Source organism: Phocoena sinus, chromosome 6, assembly GCF_008692025.1.
Source record: "Phocoena sinus isolate mPhoSin1 chromosome 6, mPhoSin1.pri, whole genome shotgun sequence".
In the NCBI taxonomy this organism is placed as follows: Eukaryota; Metazoa; Chordata; class Mammalia; order Artiodactyla; family Phocoenidae; genus Phocoena; species Phocoena sinus.
The window spans coordinates 26227075-26247300 of NC_045768.1; the positions used below are offsets into that span (position 1 = coordinate 26227075).

Genomic DNA, 20226 nt, shown 5'->3' on the forward strand with positions numbered 1-20226 from the left:
AGGCTCCGACGCGCCGGCTCAGAGGCCATGGCTCACGGGCTTAGCCGCTGCGCGGCATGTGGGATCTTCCCGGACCGGGGCACGAACCAGTGTCCCCTGCATCGGCAGGCGGACTCTCAACCACTGCGCCACCAGGGAAGCCCGGAGATTCCACTCTTAACCAGCTGTGCTATATTTATCCGCTATTTTCTGTGACAAAATTCTGTGAATTTTCATTTCGCAGAATGAAAATTCAGTCATGTTAATCAAATTTCAAGTTCTATGGCCAAGCTCCTGCCTTGAGATGCCTCAAACGATTTGGCACCTGGGTTAGCATCAGAAAGCCCATCTGGGTAGAGTCTCCTCCCTGACCTGAATCTGAAAAGGCAGTGGGCGGCCATAGACCCGGACCCAGGCGATTTAGATAAGGTTTCCCTCCTTTCCTCTCTTGCCCTTTGACGACCCCCTCCTCTTCTGGCCTCCATGACCGTTCCTTAAGCGACGTCTCCCCTTCCAAAATGCCCAGTAACCTTCAGGCTGATGCCCTGTGTGGGACAGAGGACACAGAGGCAGGGCTTCCCGGCTGGACGGGCCCCTGGGAGCCAGGGGCCTGCGGAGTCTCGGATGGGCCCGGACCTGCAGCCGCAGTTTTCCAAACAGTCCCCTGGAGTAGGTTCTTTCAGCTTCAGGGAAAGGTCAGCGTTTCAATCTCATGTTTTCACACATCTTAAATGGATTTCAGAGGCCCTGGCGCTGCCGCTGCTTCTCTCTTTAAACAATGTGGTGAAGCCGCTGTAGCTTTGCTAGAGGCTGCATTCCTCCCACAGTGTGATGTGGTTTTTGGAAGTCATGCATGCAGTTAGCTAAACCAAACTAAGCTGCTTCATGAATGGGAGCAAACTCAAGAGAGAAATGGTGAATAGAAATAAGGCAAGTTTGCTTTCCACCCCTAATTCAAAAAGCCGGATAATTAAGTAGGCGGGGAAAGGAAGTGTAAAGGAAGTGTCCCTTCTGATTCCAAGAGCTGACTCTCTCTCTTTCTCCATTTCCTTTCTTTACTAGGTAGTGGTGGCGGTGGTGGTGGTTTGTCTGTGTGTCTTGGGGGCAGAGGAGTGGGTATCGTAAGGGAAGTTCTAGTAAAAGATCTATTTCCCCGGATCCTCTGAGTAAGCTTTTTCTGTCATATGGAGAACATAATAACTGCTTCCAGTCCTGTTCAGCCTCCCTCCACTCAGCTCTCTTCTATCTGGCCCTCAGCAGCAGTTGCAAATCTTCAAGCTCTCTGCTGACTCGCCTCCATCTCTCACTCTGGATTCCACCTGGAAGCCGAGGTTCTACAGAATGAACTCAGTGCCCCCTGCACCTCCCACCTGCAAAGGCACAGAGAGCACATCCCCTTTCCTCTTACTTCCCCTCTCAGGGGAGAAAGAGCCGCTCTTCTTTGCAAAGCCAGTTCCTCTACTGTGCCCTGGATCCCAACATGAGTGAGCTTGCTTGTCAGTTACTCTGCAGCTGCCATAACTCCTTCGCTCCAGTGTAATGAACATGTCCAAATCGCTCGAATTCCGAAAAAAAAGTCTTTCCTCGAACCTGCCTCCCGAGCCCCCCCTTGCCTGCCTGCTCTCGCCAGGGTGCATCTTGATCCAGTCATCTACCCACTTGTCACTGCCACACATCCCTGCCGCCACCGTCGCCAGTTCTGGCTTCTGCTCCCCCATCCCGTGGCTGGCCACCATTGACGCCTAATCTTCAGAGCCAGTGGACCTCCCCATCCATTTCCTGTTCACTTCTGGACAAGAGAGTAGGAGGAGGAGTATGGCCAAAGTGAGCTCTTGAGGGGGACTGTTGGTGTCAGTTCTCTGATGCTTTCCCAGAGAGCCGAGAGTTTCAGACAAAGACATTTTTCATCTACCGAGCTGCATATTTTTACTTAGATATTTTAAAAAGCAATCTCAAGCTCTGAAGGAAAATGTAACATTGATGCCAAATCAGATGGGAACTAACACTTGGTATCAACAGGAATATATTTGAATTTAAAAAGGCTAGCTGCATCTGACAGCAGTGTGTCTGAGACTCAAGTCGGAGTCGGAGTGGGGGTGGGGAAGAGAAGCGAAGAGCCTTCAATAAATGTTTATTAAGGCGGGGGATGGGTGGTAAATAGGGTGACCACCTGTGACATGTAGGAAGTCAGGGGAGGCTTCATGTCAGAAGTTACACTTAGGCTGACTCTTAAAGGGACAGGTAATTTCCGGTAAAGAAAAGGAGTTCAATACTGAAGGCAGAGGGAGTGGCATGTACAGGGCAGGGTGTTTGGGGAAAAAAACCCTATTTCCAGGAAATGATGAGCACAGCACTTCGAAGCATCTTACGGTCTTTATGACCTAGTGTTGTCCCCTGTCATACCCCTTGGCCCTGAAATTTGGATAGTTGCAAGGAAAGAGCACATCCTGTAGTAATTTTTGTTATGCTTCGGGCTGAAGACTCACTAAATGTATATGAGTAACCAATTTCTCCTATGCCTCCCTAAAACAAATGTGTGCTTTTAGACACAGAAGACATATTCCGTCAAGGCTGCCTTTCCCCAGAGTTGCCAGCAGCAACCCAGAGGTGGGGGCAAAGCCTTCACAACAGGAGCCTGACGGTCCAGCAAGCCCCAGCATCTTCAGGGGTAGTCACTTCTCCCACGTTGCATCTGTCCTCACCATTCGTGAGCTCTTGGAAGACAAGGGCCATGTCTGTTTGGTTTGTTGTTACTCGCTGGCTAGCACCAAACATTTGCTCAAAAATATTGGTGACGTGCATGGGGGATGGGGCCGGCATCCTGTGCTTTCTAAATAGAGGGTTTCTATCTCCCCTTCTGTTTCCAAGGAAACACTTCTGTAAGTTCCTGGTTGTGGTAGAGGTTGCCAGCTCATGAGTCCTTCCTGGGCACATTGGTAGACTAGACCACACACTTTCCAGCCCCTTGTGGGTTGGTGGGATTGTATGACCAGGTCTAGCTCATGAAGCAAGACTCGAAGTGATGTGTGCTACTTCCTGGATGAGGCCTTTGAGTGGGTAGATCACCTCCAAGCTCTCAGCAGTGACCCTAGGATTCATGTGTTAAGATGACAGCAACGTCAGATGGAGGAGCTTGGATTCCTGAGCCAATAGATTAAAGGGCATTCCCACTGACCCTCACTGCCAATCTGTGGAAGAATTAAACCTCTATGGTGCTAAGGAGCTGCCTTGTTGCAGCGCCTACCATGACTAATTTATCAGTATATTCTACTTCCTCTACATAAAACCAAGTGGGAGTATGGATTAGACATGAACTCAATAAAAACACTGTTCATTAAATATTTGATGGAGGCCATGAGAGAGGAATAGCTATGTTTTATAATGGACAAGTCGATTACATCACTTTCCTTTAGGAAAACACACAGAAGAAACTTCTTAACCTGCAGTTCTAGAAAAGGTGGAATGTCTCCTGAACATTCAATAATAAAAAGTTACTAAGAATGTGATTCTTGATTGAGCCGTTGTTTTGCCATGCCTCCCAGCAAGCTCAGAGCCAAGTATGTAGCTTATGCATGGTCTCATGGAATGCATTTTTGCCAGTTCTCTACTATGATTTTGCTATTCAGTCATTTTCCCTTTAGGTCTTGATTTACCTCATTTTGTTTGCTCTAATTGTGTTTTATACACTCTGTAAGTCTCTTAATATCTTTCTTTTGTGAAGGAGATAAAAACAAGGAAGTGTGAGAATCAAATTTTTAGAATGGGCTCTGGATGTAAGCCATTCTTAACACTGGCGAAGGCAGACAGTATAAATCGGCTTTGAGTTTAAAAATCAGTGCTGTAATTACAGTCCAGTAAAGATGTTAAAAAAATTATTTTGAAACGATTAGATTATGGGTTGGCAAAAATTGAATATTCGAATGCAATAAGTTTAACTGGTTACATGATAATTTTGATTTGAGCTAGCTTCTGACAGTAATACTTGCCTGGTCAAATAATTTTAAAAAGCTAAAGTAGTTTGAATTCATCACTAAAAAGATCATATTAAAAGACAAAAAAATCCTTTTTGACCCACCTCCTAGAGAAATAGAAATAAAAACAAAAATAAACAAATGGGACCTAATGAAACTTCAAAGCTTTTGCACAGCAAGGGAAACCATAAACAAGACAAAAAGACAACCCTTAGAATGGGAGAAAATATTTGCAAATGAAGCAACTGACAAAGGATTAATCTCCAAAATATACAAGCAGCTCATGTAGCTCAATATCAGAAAAACAAACAACCCAATCCAAAAATGGATGGAAGACGTAAATAGACATCTCTCCAAAGAAGATATACAGATGGCCAACAAACACATGAAAGGATGCTCAACATCAGTAATCGTTAGAGAAATGCAAATCAAAACTACAATGAGGTATCACCTCACACCAGTCAGAATGGGCACCATCAAAAAATCTACAAACAACAAATGCTGGAGAGGGTGTGGAGAAAAGGGAACGAACCCTCTTGCGCTGTTGGTGGGAATGTAAACTGATACAGCCACTATGGAGAACAGTATGGAGGTTCCTTAAAAAACTAAAAATAGAACTACCATATGACCCGGCAATCCCACTCCTGGGCATATACCCTGAGAAAACCATAATTCAAGAAGAGTCATGTACCACAATGTTCATTGCAGCACTATTTACAATAGCCAGGACATGGAAGCAACCTAAGTGTCCATTGACAGATGAATGGATAAAGAAGATGTGGCACATATATACAATGGAATATTACTCAGCCATAAAAAGGAATGAAACTGAGTTATTTGTAGTGAGGTGGATGGACCTAGAGACTGTCATACAGAGTGAAGTAAGTCAGAAAGAGAAAAACAAATACCGTATGCTAACACATATATATGGAATCTAGAAAAAAAAAATGTCACGAAGAACCTAGTGGCAGGACAGGAATAAGACGCAGACGTGGAGAATGGACTTGAGGATATGGGGAGGGGTAAGGGTAAGCTGGGATGAAGTGAGAGAGAGGCATGGACATATATACACTATCAAACGTAAAATAGCTAGTGGGAAGCAGCCGCACAGCACAGAGAGATCAGCTCGGTGCTTTGTGACCATCTAGAGGGGTGGGATAGGGAGGGTGGGAGGGAGGGAGATGCCAGAGGGAAGAGATATGGGAACATATGTATATGTACAACTGATAACAAAGCAGAACACACCACTGTAAAGCAATTATACTCCAATAAAGATGTTTAAAAAAAAAAAGACAAAAAAAAATCAGTGCTGTTGATTTTAATTTACCCCTCTTCCAGGTTTCATGACGATTAATCTTCCCTTTGATTTGTAACAGGGCAGCTCAAAGAACAGGTTAATGATGGGAATTACCGGGGCAGGGTGCGTAGTAAGATAGTCTGTGGCAGTGGCTGTGACTTGCAGTTAGAGGAAAATAACTGCTCACGGGTTCAGGGTCCCCAGATGATGTTCAGTCACTGGCATTTCCTCCTTCTGAGGCTTCACACACCACTTTAACATTTTTGATGGAAAACATTCATTCCCTCCATAAAATTCCCCCCAGTTGGTTATAAACAGCTGATGGAGAAATATTAACATTTTACAATTCCAGCTCACGCCTCACCTTAAATTTACCTTTGCTTTTCGTAACGGTTTAGATTTAATGGCTTGAAATATCCCTCATGTACATGCACTGAAAGGCAATGCTATATAATTTCTACATTTCATATCTGTAAATGATTTACAACAGATGCACATAGACACATGTGAAAAAAATTCTTTATTAATTTCTCACATTTCATTACAAAATGTATGTTGCAAACAACTTTGAATAACCTACTTGTGTGTTTTTTGTTGTTTTTTAAACCCCTTGGCTTCAAGAACTCAGGATCTCCCGATCTTTTATCAAGTACTGGGAAATACTGATTTTATTGGAGTCAATAGGTTATCATTTTGCTATTTATTTTCTTCTCTCAAGCTCTGAAAAAAAAATGTCCTCTGTATAAATTAAACAAAAAAAGTTGTAAATTCTATGTCATTACAGTCAACAGAATTATAATAATGCATCCAAAATGTGCGGCCACAAAATATCAGGTATATGTTTGAAAAAAGAAAAAAAAAATGACATTCTAGCCTTGTTAAAAGGATAATGGTCCCATATTTTTATTAACAGGTTAGCAAAACAAAATCCAATGGATTACAATATTTACATGTTATTTGAAAAATAAAGTAGTGATAAAAGCATGTCACAAATATTTTCTTTTTTTTTCTTTTTTTCTTTCTTTTTTTTCTTTTTTTTTTTTTTGTTTGTTTTTTGGTAACCATTACAAACACCCAATCCAGGTATGGAACTGTTTAGTACATTTGAAATGAGGCCAATTAAAAACAAATATGGACACAAAATGAATCTTTGTCTAGATAGTTCACACTTTCCCTTTTTCTGGTTTCCACATGATGGCCCCCATCCCTAAAAAAGAAAAATTAAATTAAAACAAACGCCCTACAAATAAAAATTCTTAACAGCAAGAAAGTAAAAGAACAACATGCTTTTCAAGTAAGCACTTATTCCACAAATGCAATATCTTTCCATGGATTTTATTTGAAGCTGTGTGGGACACTGTCATCTCAGCAATTCCCCTTCCCTTTCTCCCCCCCTCCCCCAACCCTTCCAAGTTAAAAAAAAAAAAAAAAACAAAACATGAAAACCAAAGGACTCACACACATACACACACATGCTCACGCACACATCCAAGCTCACACGCACACAGGCTTCTAAAACCTAAGATTCAAGGAAAGTTCTACTTTTTGGAACGAAACCCTTTGTTCACAATCAGAACGTATTATAAATGTAGACTTAGATTTAGTCTAAGCTGCTCCCTCCTGAAAAAGCTAATATGGGGAAACAGAGCAGCTGGCAGCTAGATTAAAGAAAAAAAAAAAAGTAGTTCTCCAGGCTCCTTGTAGGATATAAGTATTTCGTGAACACTCTCACCAAAGGGATGGGATTTGAGCACATCCCCTTGTCCCGCAAAGTAAATGAGAATCCCCCCACCCCCCAAAAAACACAATGCAAACAAAAACAGAACACAGATTTAAAATCACACACAAAAGCCAGCCCATCCTAACAGAAATTATTTGTGTGAGACAGATAATGTGTAAAATTTGACAGCAACAAAAGGGTGAAGAGGACTTCCTCGTCTGGCCCACAAGCTGCATAGCTGTGCCGAAAAGTTTGGTTCTTTAGTTAAATTAAAAAAAAAAAAAAAAGTTCTTTGTTATTTCCATGTTTAAAATAAAAACGTTCCTATTCACGAAAAACTAAATCTCCCTTGCCCCCAAATCAAAACAACAATAACACACACACAAAAAACAATTTATATGAAAAACTGAATTGTGCTGTGTTTGTAACACTCAAACTGACAGAAGATAAACGTGTGGCAAACAAAACTCCACAGTCACCTTAAAATTAGCTCACACGAAATCTACCAATTCTAAATTATAGTTGAACACTAAAAAACAGCTTACCTGGAATAAAGGATAATTCACAAACATTTGTCTAATAATTAAAGTCTGTTTCTTTTTTTGTTTTGTTTTTTACTAAAATAATTAAAAAAATCACAGTATTTTAAGAAATAAAACCCACGTGGGGATTTTAAGCACAATTTGTGTTCCTTTCTTTAAAACTCTTTTTTTTTTTTCTCCATTCACCATCTTGCCCAGCAGTTCTCTCTACATTTAACCACAATGACGACAGGTAGTACTGACAAATGCAGAGAATTCCCTTGGTTAAGTTTGAGGTACTAGGAAACAGGTGACTGTTTTAGGCAAAGCAGTTTTTTTGTTTTGTTTTTTGTTTTTTTGTTTGTTTTTTCCCAAAGCGGCTGCAGTTAGGTCTTGAAAAAGCTTAACGTATTAAAACTAGAAAAACGCACCAAAAGTTGTGCGTCAAAAAGTTGTTCCCCTAAGAGAAGTCTTCTACTGTCACGGAGCTTCTGTTTCCACATACTGTCCGAGACCACCATAGCGCACACATGTGCAAGGGAGGTGCTTCGTATTCCGCAACAACTGAAACTTCCACGATGAAGATCCAGAAGGAAAGATGTAGTGATGGAAAAGGAGCCACATATTCCAACCATTTAAATAACTTTAATTTACATACTCACTCACACAGGTACCAGTGCTTTGAAAATAGATTGTTCAGTCCTAAAAAGCAGCTTTGTTCTGTCTTCTCTTTTCTGTCCCCCCCCTTCTCAGCCCAAGCTGGCCCTCCCACTTTTTTTCATCACGGTTCAAGTAAGAGGTGATTAAGAATTTCACCAAACGCTTATTCTTTTTTGGCCTCTGCATTCTCCAGGAGAGATTTGTCAGCAGCTACTACACAGATGGCTACTGGTTCATTCTTTAGGGAAAAGTCTATCCCGATTGCTTCGTCATCTTCCTTTTCCTCTATAGAGGGCACCTGAATACTGTCCTCCATGCTATCTTTCAGGTGGATTTCTTCTTGGCTCACCAGCTTGGTGTCATTCAACGCCCTGGAAAAACATTCATGGTAGTGAAGGGTGAGTGTATATATATATATATATATATATTTTTTTTTTTTTTTCTAGTTAAACAAAAAACATTCATGTCCTTATTTCTCTGATCCTAAAAAGGTCTTGGGGTCTTACAAGTATGACTGAACTGTGAGTGATTTATCCTTGCTACCTGTTATGCTTAGGTCATATATTTCTGGCATCTTAACAAAAAGTTGAACCTATAAAAATATCCATTATCATACTATGTTTTGATTATACCATGCTTTGATTCCAGATCAACATAATTATTTTATGTTCCCTCCTGTACTGGGAACAGTATAAATCATAAGCGGTCACAGCCAGAAGTGCCTTATGCTCAGACCCATCAGAGGAGCCTAGAAGCTTGGAGGTTTGCTACATTTATTCGGACTAAACGAGCAACTCAGGTATTAAAGATTTAATAGATAGGTCCAGAAACAAATCATAGAAACAACAAAAAACAAAAACCTGAAGACGGGACCCATGTCCTGGGGAGCTTAGTTACATCCTCTGAAGTTTAGATGCTTCACGTTTCTGGGCATTTTCTGCTGGAAGGACCAACTCCTAGGTTCTCCCAGCATCTGCTGGGCTCTAAGTGCCTTATCTAGGGGACAATTTCATGTTCAAGGATCTTATGAGTGCTCTACAGGTATGCTCCCACCTACCTGGGAGGCAGGCAGAAGCGGGCTCTGTCCCCGAGGCAGAGCATTGAAGGCACCAAGAGGTGCGTGGGAAGGTTCAAGGCCACTCAGGGAATGAGTCATCACAGAGGCAGGAACAGAAGCCAGATCTTTGGACCCCGGTCCACGCTCTATCAGAGAACGTCATGCTAATGAAAGCTGAAGGGACACGGGCTGGAGAGAGCGCTACACTTCTACACGAGGGCTTGAGCGGGATCTGTCATTCGTAAAGATGATCTTTCCTCCTTTGACTTGTGTCTGGGTGACCATTTAAAAACCAGCAGAAAGGTAGAAACCCAGTTCGTTACAACTGCCTCTCCTCCCATGCCCGGAAGTGTGACACAGAGGGGTCTATGTATTGTCAGGAGAAACCGCCACCTCGCACGATGGGCGAAGGCCTTCATGGGACTTACATGCCGTGTCTCAGCACGTGCCTTTCCCACTCAGAGCCCTGGGAAAACGCCCGTCCGCAAAATTCACATGGAAAACGCTTCTCAGTGTTGATAGCAGCCCCACGGTCAGAAAATCTCATCAGATCTGTGAGGAGAAAGCAGAAGTGTTACCTGTGTGCCGGGGAGTGGGCAGAAGAGAAGTCAACATCCATTAGGAAGCTTCCTCTCCTACCTTCTGTCCCAAAGCCATTCAGTGCAACCAATTTCCAGATTCCTTACTCTTTCTCCTACTGGCTTTTCACCAAAGGATATTTCTTGAAACTCTCGCAAGAACTGTTCCTGTGGTTCCCGAGCCCCAGGTGTCCTCACTTCTCCTCACCTCCCAGTTGCTTCCATCACAAATAACCTGGGTCTGTCTTGCCTGAAGAACCCCTTCTGTTCATTCCAATGGCATCTGAGCATTTTTTTTTCCCTATCAAATCTCTCCCTTCTGTGATGCTATCAGTGCCTCGTTTAGCATGTATTCATTTTCTATTTGACACAAGTTTATCTCCGCTCACTAAAAAAGCACCAGATCAGGAAAAGCGTGGTAAGATCTCAAGGCTTCGACACATTCCAAGGAAGGCTGAGGACTCACGACTGGTGGTCATCTGCCATGGATATCAGAATCAACACCTCCCAGGATGACTGCAAACACTGAATGAGATCTGTAAGCAAAGAACCTAGCAGGAGTGAGTCCCGGGCATCAGGGAGTCTGGAATGTGAAAGCGTGTCCTCAGCTAGTAAGGGCTCCTGGCCAGCTGCCCAGCATCTATGCCTCAATCGGTATGTATATATATATATATATTTTTTTTTTTTGGGGGGGCGGGGGATGGGCTGTGTTGGGTCTTGGTTGCCGCATGCAGGCTTTCTCTAGTTGTGGCGAGCAGGGGCTACTCTTCGTTGCAGTGCGCGGGCTTCTCATTGCGGTTGCTTCTCTTGTTGCGGAGCACGGGCTTCAGTAGTTGTGGCTCGTGGGCTCTAGAGGACAGTCTCAGTAGTTGTGGTGCACGGGCTTAGTTGCTCCGCGGCATGTGGGATCTTCCCAGACCAGGGCTCGAACCCGTGTCCCCTGCGTTGGCAGGCGGATTCTTAACCGCTGAGCCACCAGAGAAGTCCAATTGGTGTATTCTTGAACATGGGGATATGCACACATTTCTGGATAGCTCTGTTGGTAACATCAAATGTTGACTGTCGTTTTATTTCCTCCACGGCCCTGGGCACACGTGAGTGGTCTGATAAACGTGGACTGGCTGGCTAATTGTTTAGAGACCACGCCTCCTGGCAAACTCAAAGATGAGAGCTTATATGGCCTTTGTGTTATCCTGAGTCCCAAGCCCACACGTCTTTGATTATACCACAGAGGGCCAGATCTTTACGTGCATAATAAACAGCAGGACCGAGACGGCCCTGCAGCCACGCGGCAGAGTGAGGGCAGCACACGGGGAAATGATCATCTCTGCGTATCTGATCGCTGTGTGTCTGTACCTACAAGATGCTACAGGAGGATGTCTCCTGGTTGAAACACTCCGTCTGATAAAAATCCTCAGGAGGACGTTAACAGGCCAGGTGTCTCTACGCTGCCTTCACCTTCAGCACAAAAAGCTCTGTGAATGGGGCCAGTTTTAACAAAAGATGAAACATTTTCTCACAAATTAAGAAGATCACCACACAAGCCATTAAAAATAATTGCACAGACTACCTTCCTTGATTCTTTTCATTGGAAATGAGACAGCACCATCTGCCCTGCGCATTAATTCCTTAGCAGGGATTATCTTGGGCAAGAAATCAGCAGAATGCCTTCCTAACTCCTCCCAGCTGCATAATGAGAGGGGGTGGGGAGGGTCCTGCTTGGGTTCATGTTGATTTCTTCACGCCTGGTTTCTTCTCTTTCAGATTCCCTCTGAGCTGCCTTCTGAGGCAGGACCTGCAATGTGGCCACAGTCAGTCCCCTCCCTGGTTCTCGTGCTGGGAAAGGACGCTGGGAACAGGGTGGCTCCGAGGACGTGAGCCCCCCGAACTGAGCGCCCGATGAGCACCTACACTGCCGACGCGGGGCCTGCCCCTGGCACACGTACTCGCTTACCCTTAGGAAACATGAAACCAGCCACCTATTCTTTCCAAGGGCTCATGCTGTTTCATCCTCAAAGGAGGAGGCCAGTCATTACCTGTCACACATCAAATGGCTCTCCATTAGCCCCGAGAGCTGTGCTAAAGCCACCTCCCGCTCTCTACTCCTGGAAGACAGGACGTCTGGCAAAAACGCCCCGAGGCTATTGTGTGCCGGGTTCTTCTGGTTGGCAAGAATACACCTGATGGTGGAAAATTGATTCAAAGGCAATGAAACAAAGGAGGCTGTTCTTTCAAGGATCCGGCGAGGGGTACGGGAAGGTTTTGGCTAGTAATTCCCATTAACGTTACTAGAAGTGACTCATGTAATTCCCCCACCCGCTGAGAGAGGAATACAGGCTTCTCCACCCCAAGATTTTTTCCCCCATGCTGTTAAGGCTCATGAATGTGGATGCTAAACTTTCCAGGGACAGGCGATCAGACACCATGAAGTTCTTTCCAGGCAAACAGAGCTGGTCTGATGCCACAGTGCCCGTGCGAGGGGGCGGCCAGGCTGGGCGAGGGAGCGTGCCTGGTGCTCTCACAGCTAACTGCCATTTAGTTTAGAGGCGTCACAGGGGAGGGGCGGACTAAAGGAGGTTCTTGCCTCTGCAATACTTATAACCTGTAAAATCATGTGTGCTCGGCTCTAGAGATTAAAACGTCATGGTAGCCAATGAGGACTAATTCATTTCCTGGAGAGGAACGGTAGGGCACAGAGCACCATGAAGAAAAGGAGCCTGTGTACCCTCTGTCACAAGCATCCTCTTCCAGAGAACTCTGGAAACAGTGCACAGACGTTAAAGAATTCCTCACTAAGAACATATTTGTGAAATGCTAAAAAAAAAACAAAGGGAAAGAAAATTTAAAAACCATGCTTCTCAGATCACAGCCATTTTCCTTGTAAGAAACAGATTACTGCAGCCCCTCCTAATAAAAGTTGTAACATGACAAGGGCAATCAGTCTAGATGGTGTGCGTGTTCTATTTATCCATTTACCGCGGGCACGGGGGTTCAGGAGCCAAACTGGATCCCCACTCAGCAAACCTGTGGTCTCCTACTACGGCAGAGGTAAAAGATGGTGGGCAAGGGGATGGGGCTGGAAGTCAGGGCAAGTCAGGAAGAAGAACAGGGAGAACCGCAGAGGGAACGGCCACCAAGTCGGCTTTCTTAGGCTTGCAGGCTGACCAAGGAAGAAAAGCCAAGAAATTCCGCAAAAGCGCCCCTTAGAGTGAGGCCTAAGGGCCGCTGGACTGACGGAATTCAGGGGCAGGTTCCCTTCAGTGAGGATCACCCCGCTGTCCAAAGGGTAGGGGAGATGGTGTATAGTGTAAAAGACGTTTTGCCTCTGGAGCCAGAAGACTTAGAGTCAACCTCCAGTGGTTTTTTTTTTAAACTTTGAACAAGCTCTTAAGTATCCTGGGCCTTTGTTTCCCCATTTGTAAAAATGGCAATAACACCATCTACGTCGCAGGGTTTTATCATTATTATTAGCTGGTTACTATGTTCTAGGAACTAGACTAACATTTGTGTGCTCTCTCATTTAAGATTTACGCAACCCTAGGATGACGAATGCATAAAGAGAGAAAATAATTTACCCAAAGTCACATAACCAACAAGTAGCGCGACTGGGAGCCAAATCCAGGCAGACCAACTACAGAGCCTCTAACATTGTGTAACGTTAAGGATAAAAAGTATAAAACCCACGAGCACCGGGCCTGGCACATCCGGCTGCTCAGTAATGGCAACTAATACCATTCTTCTCATCACTGGGATGATGTCTATCACATTTATTTCTCAGGTCTAGGTTATCCATGTGCTTTTGATAAATCTGCAATAACTAAAGTAAGATATTCCAACCTATATCCTTTACGTAGAGTCTTGGGTTTTCCATAAGATTCTATGTTGAGCAATATAGAATACCAACTCTAGATCATGTAAACGTATGTCTACAACTAAATATACTTTGAAAAACTTCACTTTGAAAATAATGATAGACTCACAGAAACTCATACAAAAATACCACAAAACCCTTCCCCGTAAACACAGCCAAATAAAAGCCCCTGGTCTCTCTCGCTCTCTTTACAAAGCAAAAGCAGTAGCAAGGGGGGTGAGAGGAGGACCGTGCAGGACACATGGAGAGAGCTCAAGCCCCCTGCAGCTCCCCCCAGCCCAGCAGAAGCAATTTGAAATAAGCGTTCAATCGGAAGCTCGTTTACATTCCTCAGTAGCTTTTACAGGACCATCCATCTTGCTGTCTGTCTGTCCTTATTCTGCAGATTCCCAAGACACCAGTTTTCCTGAATAAAAAACCAATCATCGCCACGTATTTTTTACCAAATGTATTTCCTGGGAGTTTCTAGAGCTGGTACTAGTTTACAGGACACAGCCCCTGGTGTGTTTCTTAAGTCAGTCCATTCCTTCTGTTGCCCCTACAACAACCTTCTGCCTCCCCTTGTATCTCAGCACGGCCGGGCTGGGTGCCAGCTGGGGCTCAGGGGGCAGGGGAGGGACCTACCTCTGCCGTCAGCCTTGCTGTTCATTTCTTCTTCCTTGTCCTCCTCGTCACTGCTGGAGCTCTCCATCTTCTCCTTCATCTGTTCCAGCTGATCCAAGTTAACTCGTCCAACCAGCTCAAAGTTACGGCTTACCTGAAACAGACCCAAACAGACGGTGGAATCACAAACCGCAACTGAATGCGGTTCTCCCCGGAGGACAGAACTTCCCGCCGTCATTTTCCCGTGGGTGTGCTTTTAGAGCCAGGACCAAATAACCCCAGTGCCTAAGAGGTCCTTTCTTCACGCTGACTCTCTCAGAGGTGTACCTGCCGTTTACTTCCACATTCATTTTCACCGGAAGTGTCAACACCGGACCTTCCTTACCAAATTCAGTAAGAAACGTGAGCTACCGTCAGCAGAAAATCAAAAGCATCGTGAAGCCCGGGGTGTAGAACAGGTGTCCAATAAACATTTTTGGAGTTGAATTCAAGGATGTACCTTCTGTAAACTACCCAAATTGTGGTTTCCTTCCCCTTTCTGGGAATGTGGCCTTTTCTGATTTTGGCTTTTGGAAACATGTATAAGAAGTGTCATACACGCATGTTTACGAAGTTATGTTTCTGGAGGTGAAGTGACTCTGTAAGTAACCTGAAGACTAGCAGAGTCACAACATTTCCACCATGAGCCTATCAAGCTGGAGGGCTATGGGCTGTCCTAGCTTTGACCAAACGACAGCTATTCGATTCCTAACTCCGGTTTAGATGTAAGACAATAATATTGGTACTGTTTAGTGTTACTACTGTTTCTGAAGCTGACCACAACCTATTCATCACAGCTGGGGATTATCTGAGAAAAATCTAGATGACAAATCCCTAAAAACCCTTTTAAAGTGTTAACTATGGCTGATTTTTGTTTACATAAAACGTGGTTAGGATAATGTGGGAATCCAAACTGTCTTCAAAATATCATCCAAGAGAAATAAAAATCCACCCTGAGAAAACTCTGTAAGGATATTCTGTTTGGGGTTCTCATGTCAATGGTAGTACAAAATGCAACCTCTTCAATTAATCTATTTTCAGAACTTCTTCAGTTGCACGTGTAGAATTACCAGCAACGACAGCACAGGAGTCTAGCCAACAAAATGACTCAAACCAATACAGTGATGGGTTCCGTGCTTCCCCTGTGGGGACCACGGAAGGGGCCCATGGAGATAAATAAGACCTGGTCCTGGCCTCCAGAGGCGCAGAGTTTAGTTGAGGAGGGAAGACAGACTTCATTAATGAGACTCCAAGGCAGATTTCCATAGCTGCTACAGGAGAGAGAGAGAGTAATGAGGGCGCAGGAGAGGACAGGGAGAATTTACAAGACAGTTCCAAAATATTCCCTGGGACCAGCCTGGAACAAAGATGTGCTGAGCACCACCAATTCCATATGCCTGGCAGATGGAAACATCATCATCAACTGTGACAAATGCGAGAGAAAGAGCCTCAGAGCATCAGGGCCAACAGACAGTGCTGTGAAAAAGCTTAACACCGCCCCCATCACATCATGTTGGGGGTCGGCCGCGTTGAAAAGGAGCAAGAACCCTCCGGATGAAAGCTCTCTTAAAGCAAGAGAAACAATCCACTGAATGAAATCCATGAAATCAGTTGACTTGGAAAACAACTCAGCATGAGGGTGGAAAAGACCTCTTCGTCACTCTCAGCAGTCAACCCTCAGAGAAGGCAAATTCCTGTTCTGCTCGTGAAAAAAAGTTTTAAAAATGAATAGCCTAAGGCGAAGAGGAGGAAGTCAAGTTAGAATCTTTCTTTCTTTCTGAGTTCACGGTATCAGCCGGCAAAGGACTTTTGAACAAAGTACCTTCCCAATTAGGGCTTTCTCTATGTACTATCCTCACTCCTACTGACCTATACAGGTTTTTAAAAATTTGTAACACAGACCTGAGCGCAAGTTTCGGGTTCACCGTGAACCATGAGACTCCGGGCAAATTACTGAACATAAATGTCCTCAGTGTCCTTGTTTGTAAAAGGGGGCCAGCATAGTATACGAAACACAATAAATAGTTCACCAAATTGTGGTTTCCTTCCCCTTTCTGGGAATGTGGCCTTTTCCGATTTTGGCTTTTGGAAACACATATAAGTATCGTAAGTGCATATTTATGAAGTTATGTTTCACCACAAAGTCGACATTTTAATCAAATAGCATTTATGACAAATATGTGAATAAAAGTTTTCTGGGTTGCCAGTTTTTTTCAGGAAAAGGAGGCAAGATTCCAACTGGCCTAATTTCAAAATATGCAAAGAAACAATACTTTGAAATGATCAGTACTTTAAAAGGCAGCCTTTTCCAATAGCTTTCTCCCTGCTTCAGCCAGGGCAACTATAAGCATGTAGAAGGGGCAGGAGAGGTGGGCATTGCCAGCAAACAAAAAAAAATGAAACCAAGAAAGGCCAAAAAACAATCCTCAAACATCTTTAATCCAGCAGTTTGCATTCATTCATTCATTCAGGACTCCCAGGGGCCCTGCTGTATGCCAGGCCCTGTGCCTATCAAGGAACTCACAGTGACAGAAGGAGATCTGTCACCAAACCAAATGTTATTTTTTCTTTTCCTCCTTCCTGTTTCTTTTCCTTTTACAGGAAAACTGTTAGCATTTTGGATTCTGCACAATTTTATGAGTACATGACATTTTCATGGTATAACGTTCACCCGGGGCTCACCGAGGATTTATTTGTCCTGAAGATTTCTAAAATCTTTGTTTAAAAATAAAAATGAAAAATTTTGCTATGTAATTAGAGGGTTTTAAATTAAAAACTCTTTATAGGGTTGAGTTCTTACTATACTTTAAATCTCCAAACCAGCAATCCAGGGTTAATCGTCATACAAAAGGAAGACTCCTTGCTGCACTTCTGAGCCACCGTCTCTTTCCTGTATTATTGCAAGCCCCTTCCCTCCCTCCCTGCTGACTTCCCAGCGTCCATTCTCACCACCTCTTGCATCTAACCTCCAGGGTGGTCTGACTGAGTGATTTTTTTTTTTTTAAATTAAATCTGCTCATGTCAGACTCCACTTGCCCTGAGGATGAAACCCCAATTTCTTACTGGGCTTTACATGTCCCCCCGACTATCATCTTACCCCCTGGCCCACCCTGCCCTCACAGTGACTGCCCTTTGCTCCCACCACCCTGAGCTTATTGAGGTCTCTGGAACAGGCCAAGCTCTTGACTTTGTGCCTCTCTCCGCAGAGGCTATGTCCTCTGTGTGAAATTCTCTCAAGCCTGCCTCGCTCACATGGTGTCTCGTCTCCTCAGCCTTCCAGCATCACTCCAATGTAACTGTATCCGGGGGACCCTCCCTCAACACCTCCTAGATTAAATATCCTTGCCCTACGCTTCCACAGCACCCTCCCCTCCCCTTTCATAACTCAGTGACTGTACAGCCCAGGGAACTAGATTCAATACCTTGTAATAACCTATATATGTATGTAGAACTGAATCACTTTGCTGTACATCCGAAACTAACAAACACTGTAAATCAACAATGGTGCGATTAAAAAAACCCTCAGAAATTAACTGTTTCTGGCCTGCCTGCCCAACAGAACTGCAAACTCCATGAAGACAAACACCCTGCAGCTTATTCACAGCCAGATCTGCACTGGCCAGTGCAGTGTCCAGATTAGAGCAGGCATGGTTCTCACCTCTTGGATACTGGGTGTCTGCATTTTCATTTATTATATTTTTCTGTACTATAAATGTTTACAAAGAAAAACTAGAAAGCAGAAAAAACTCATTTAAAATCCAACGACCTACATGAAGAACCTAGGGGTAAGACGGGAATAAAGACACAGACCTACTAGAGCATGGACCTAAGGAGATGCGGAGGGGGAAGGGTAAGCTGTGACAAAGCAAGAGAGTGGCATGGGCATATATACACTACCAAACGTAAAATAGATAGCTAGTGGGAAGCAGCTGCATAGCACAGGGAGATCAGCTCCGTGCTTTGTGACCACCTAGAGGGGTGGGATAGGGAGGGTGGGAGGGAGGGAGACGCAAGAGGGAAGAGATATGAGGACATGTGTATATGTATAACTGATTTACTTTGTTATAAAGCAGAAACTAACACACCACTGTAAAGCAATTATACTCCAATAAAGATATTTAAAAAAAAATAAAATGAAATCCGACGACCTGTACATAATGCCTGTGAACAAGCGGTCACGTTTCTGTATTCCTGTCTCCATTCACAGGTGACTTACAGTGCTGCTTTTCGATGCATGCTACGGCATAAATATCAATCTCTGTATACATCCTTTTTTTTTTTTTTTTTGCGGTACGCGGGCCTCTCACTGTTATGGCCTCTCCCGTTGCGGAGCACAGGCTCCGGATGCGCAGGCTCAGCGGCCATGGCTCACGGGCCCAGCCGCTCCACGGCATGTGGGATCTTCCCGGACCGGGGCACGAACCCGCGTCCCCTGCATCGGCAGGTGGACTCCCAACCACTGCGCCACCAGGGAAGCCCTATACATCCATTTTTAATCACCACATAATACTTCGTTAAGTAGATATATTATAGTTTACTTGACTCTTCCCATGTGAGTCTACCTTTGGTTATTTCTGGCTTTTCACTATTAAAAATGCAACAATAGGGGCTTCCCTGGTGGCGCAGTGGGTGAGAGTCCGCCTGCCGATGCAGGGGACACGGGTTCGTGCCCCGGTCTGGGAGGATCCCACATGCCGCGGAGCGGCTGGGCCCGTGAGCCATGGCCGCTGAGCCTGCGCGTCCGGAGCCTGTCCTCCGCAACGGGAGGGGCCACAACAGTGAGAGGCCCGCGTAACGCATAAAAAAAAAAAAAAAAAAAAAAATGCAACAATAAGCCTTATTATACACAAACCTTTCTTTCATGTTTAGTTTTAGCCATGGCAATCAGGGAAGAAAAAGAAATAAAAGGAATCCAAATTAGAAAAGGAGAAGTAAAACTGTCACTGTTTGCAGAAGACATGATACTATACATAGAAAGTCATAAAGATGCTACCGGTAACTACTAGAGCTCATCAATGAATGCGGTAAAATTTCAGGATACAAAATTGATACACAGAAATCTAGCATTTCTATACACTAGAAATGTGTATAGTGATCTATACACTAGATCTTTTTTCTGAAAGATCAGAAAAAGAAATTAAGGAAACAATTTCACTTACCAGCACATCAAAAAAGAATAAAATACCTAGGAATAAACCTACCTAAAGAGACAAAAGACCTGTACTCTGAAAACTATAAGACACTGATGAAAAACTGAAGATGACACAAACAGATGGAAAGATATACCACATTCTTGGATTGGAAGAATCAATATTGTCAAAATGACTATACTACTCAAGGCAATCTACAGATTCAGTGCAATCCCTATCAAATTACCAATGGCACAGAACTAGAACAAAAAATTTTTTAAATTTGTATGGAAACACAAAAGACCCCACCTGAATAGCCAAAACAATCCTGAGAAAGAAAAATGGAGCTGGAAGAATTACACTCCCTGACTTCAAACTACAGTACAAAGCTACAGTTATCAAAACACATTTTTGTTCTGGCATAAAAATAGAAACATAGTTCAATGGAACAGGATAGAAAGCTCAGAAATAAACACACACACCTATGGTCAATTAATCTACGGCAAAGGAGACAAGAACATATGATGGAGAAAAGACAGTCTCTTCAATACTGGACAGCTACATGTAAAAGAATGAAATTAGAACATTCTCTAACACCATACAAAAAAAATAAACTCAAAATGGATTAAAGACCAAAATTTAAGACTGGATACTGTAAAACTCTTAGAGGAAAAAACAGGCACAGAACACACTTTGACATAAATCGCAGCAATATCTTTTTGGATCCGTCTCCTAGACTAATGAAAATAAAAAAAGAAACAAATGAGACCTAATTAAACTTAAAAGCTTTTGCACAGCAAA

General features: G+C 43.8%; 1 protein-coding gene across 7 annotated transcripts in view; it reads right to left on the bottom strand.

The window, feature by feature from the left end:
* Window positions 1-5748: 5748 nt before the first annotated feature.
* ZNF462 (zinc finger protein 462) overlaps window positions 5749-20226 on the bottom strand; it is a 144531-nt gene continuing 130053 nt past the window's right edge. For 5 of the 7 annotated variants that reach the window (XM_032635375.1, XM_032635380.1, XM_032635377.1 and 2 more), the window contains exons 11-13: window positions 14279-14411; window positions 9634-9757; window positions 5749-8519 (exon numbers count right to left, since the gene is read on the bottom strand). In XM_032635375.1, the coding sequence (XP_032491266.1) occupies window positions 8312-8519; window positions 9634-9757; window positions 14279-14411 (465 nt within the window). In that variant the 3' untranslated portion in view covers window positions 5749-8311. Of the gene's footprint in view, window positions 8520-9205; window positions 9352-9633; window positions 9758-14278; window positions 14412-20226 lie in introns of all 7 variants that reach the window. The other 2 variants (XR_004350411.1, XR_004350412.1) reach the window with 2 other exon arrangements.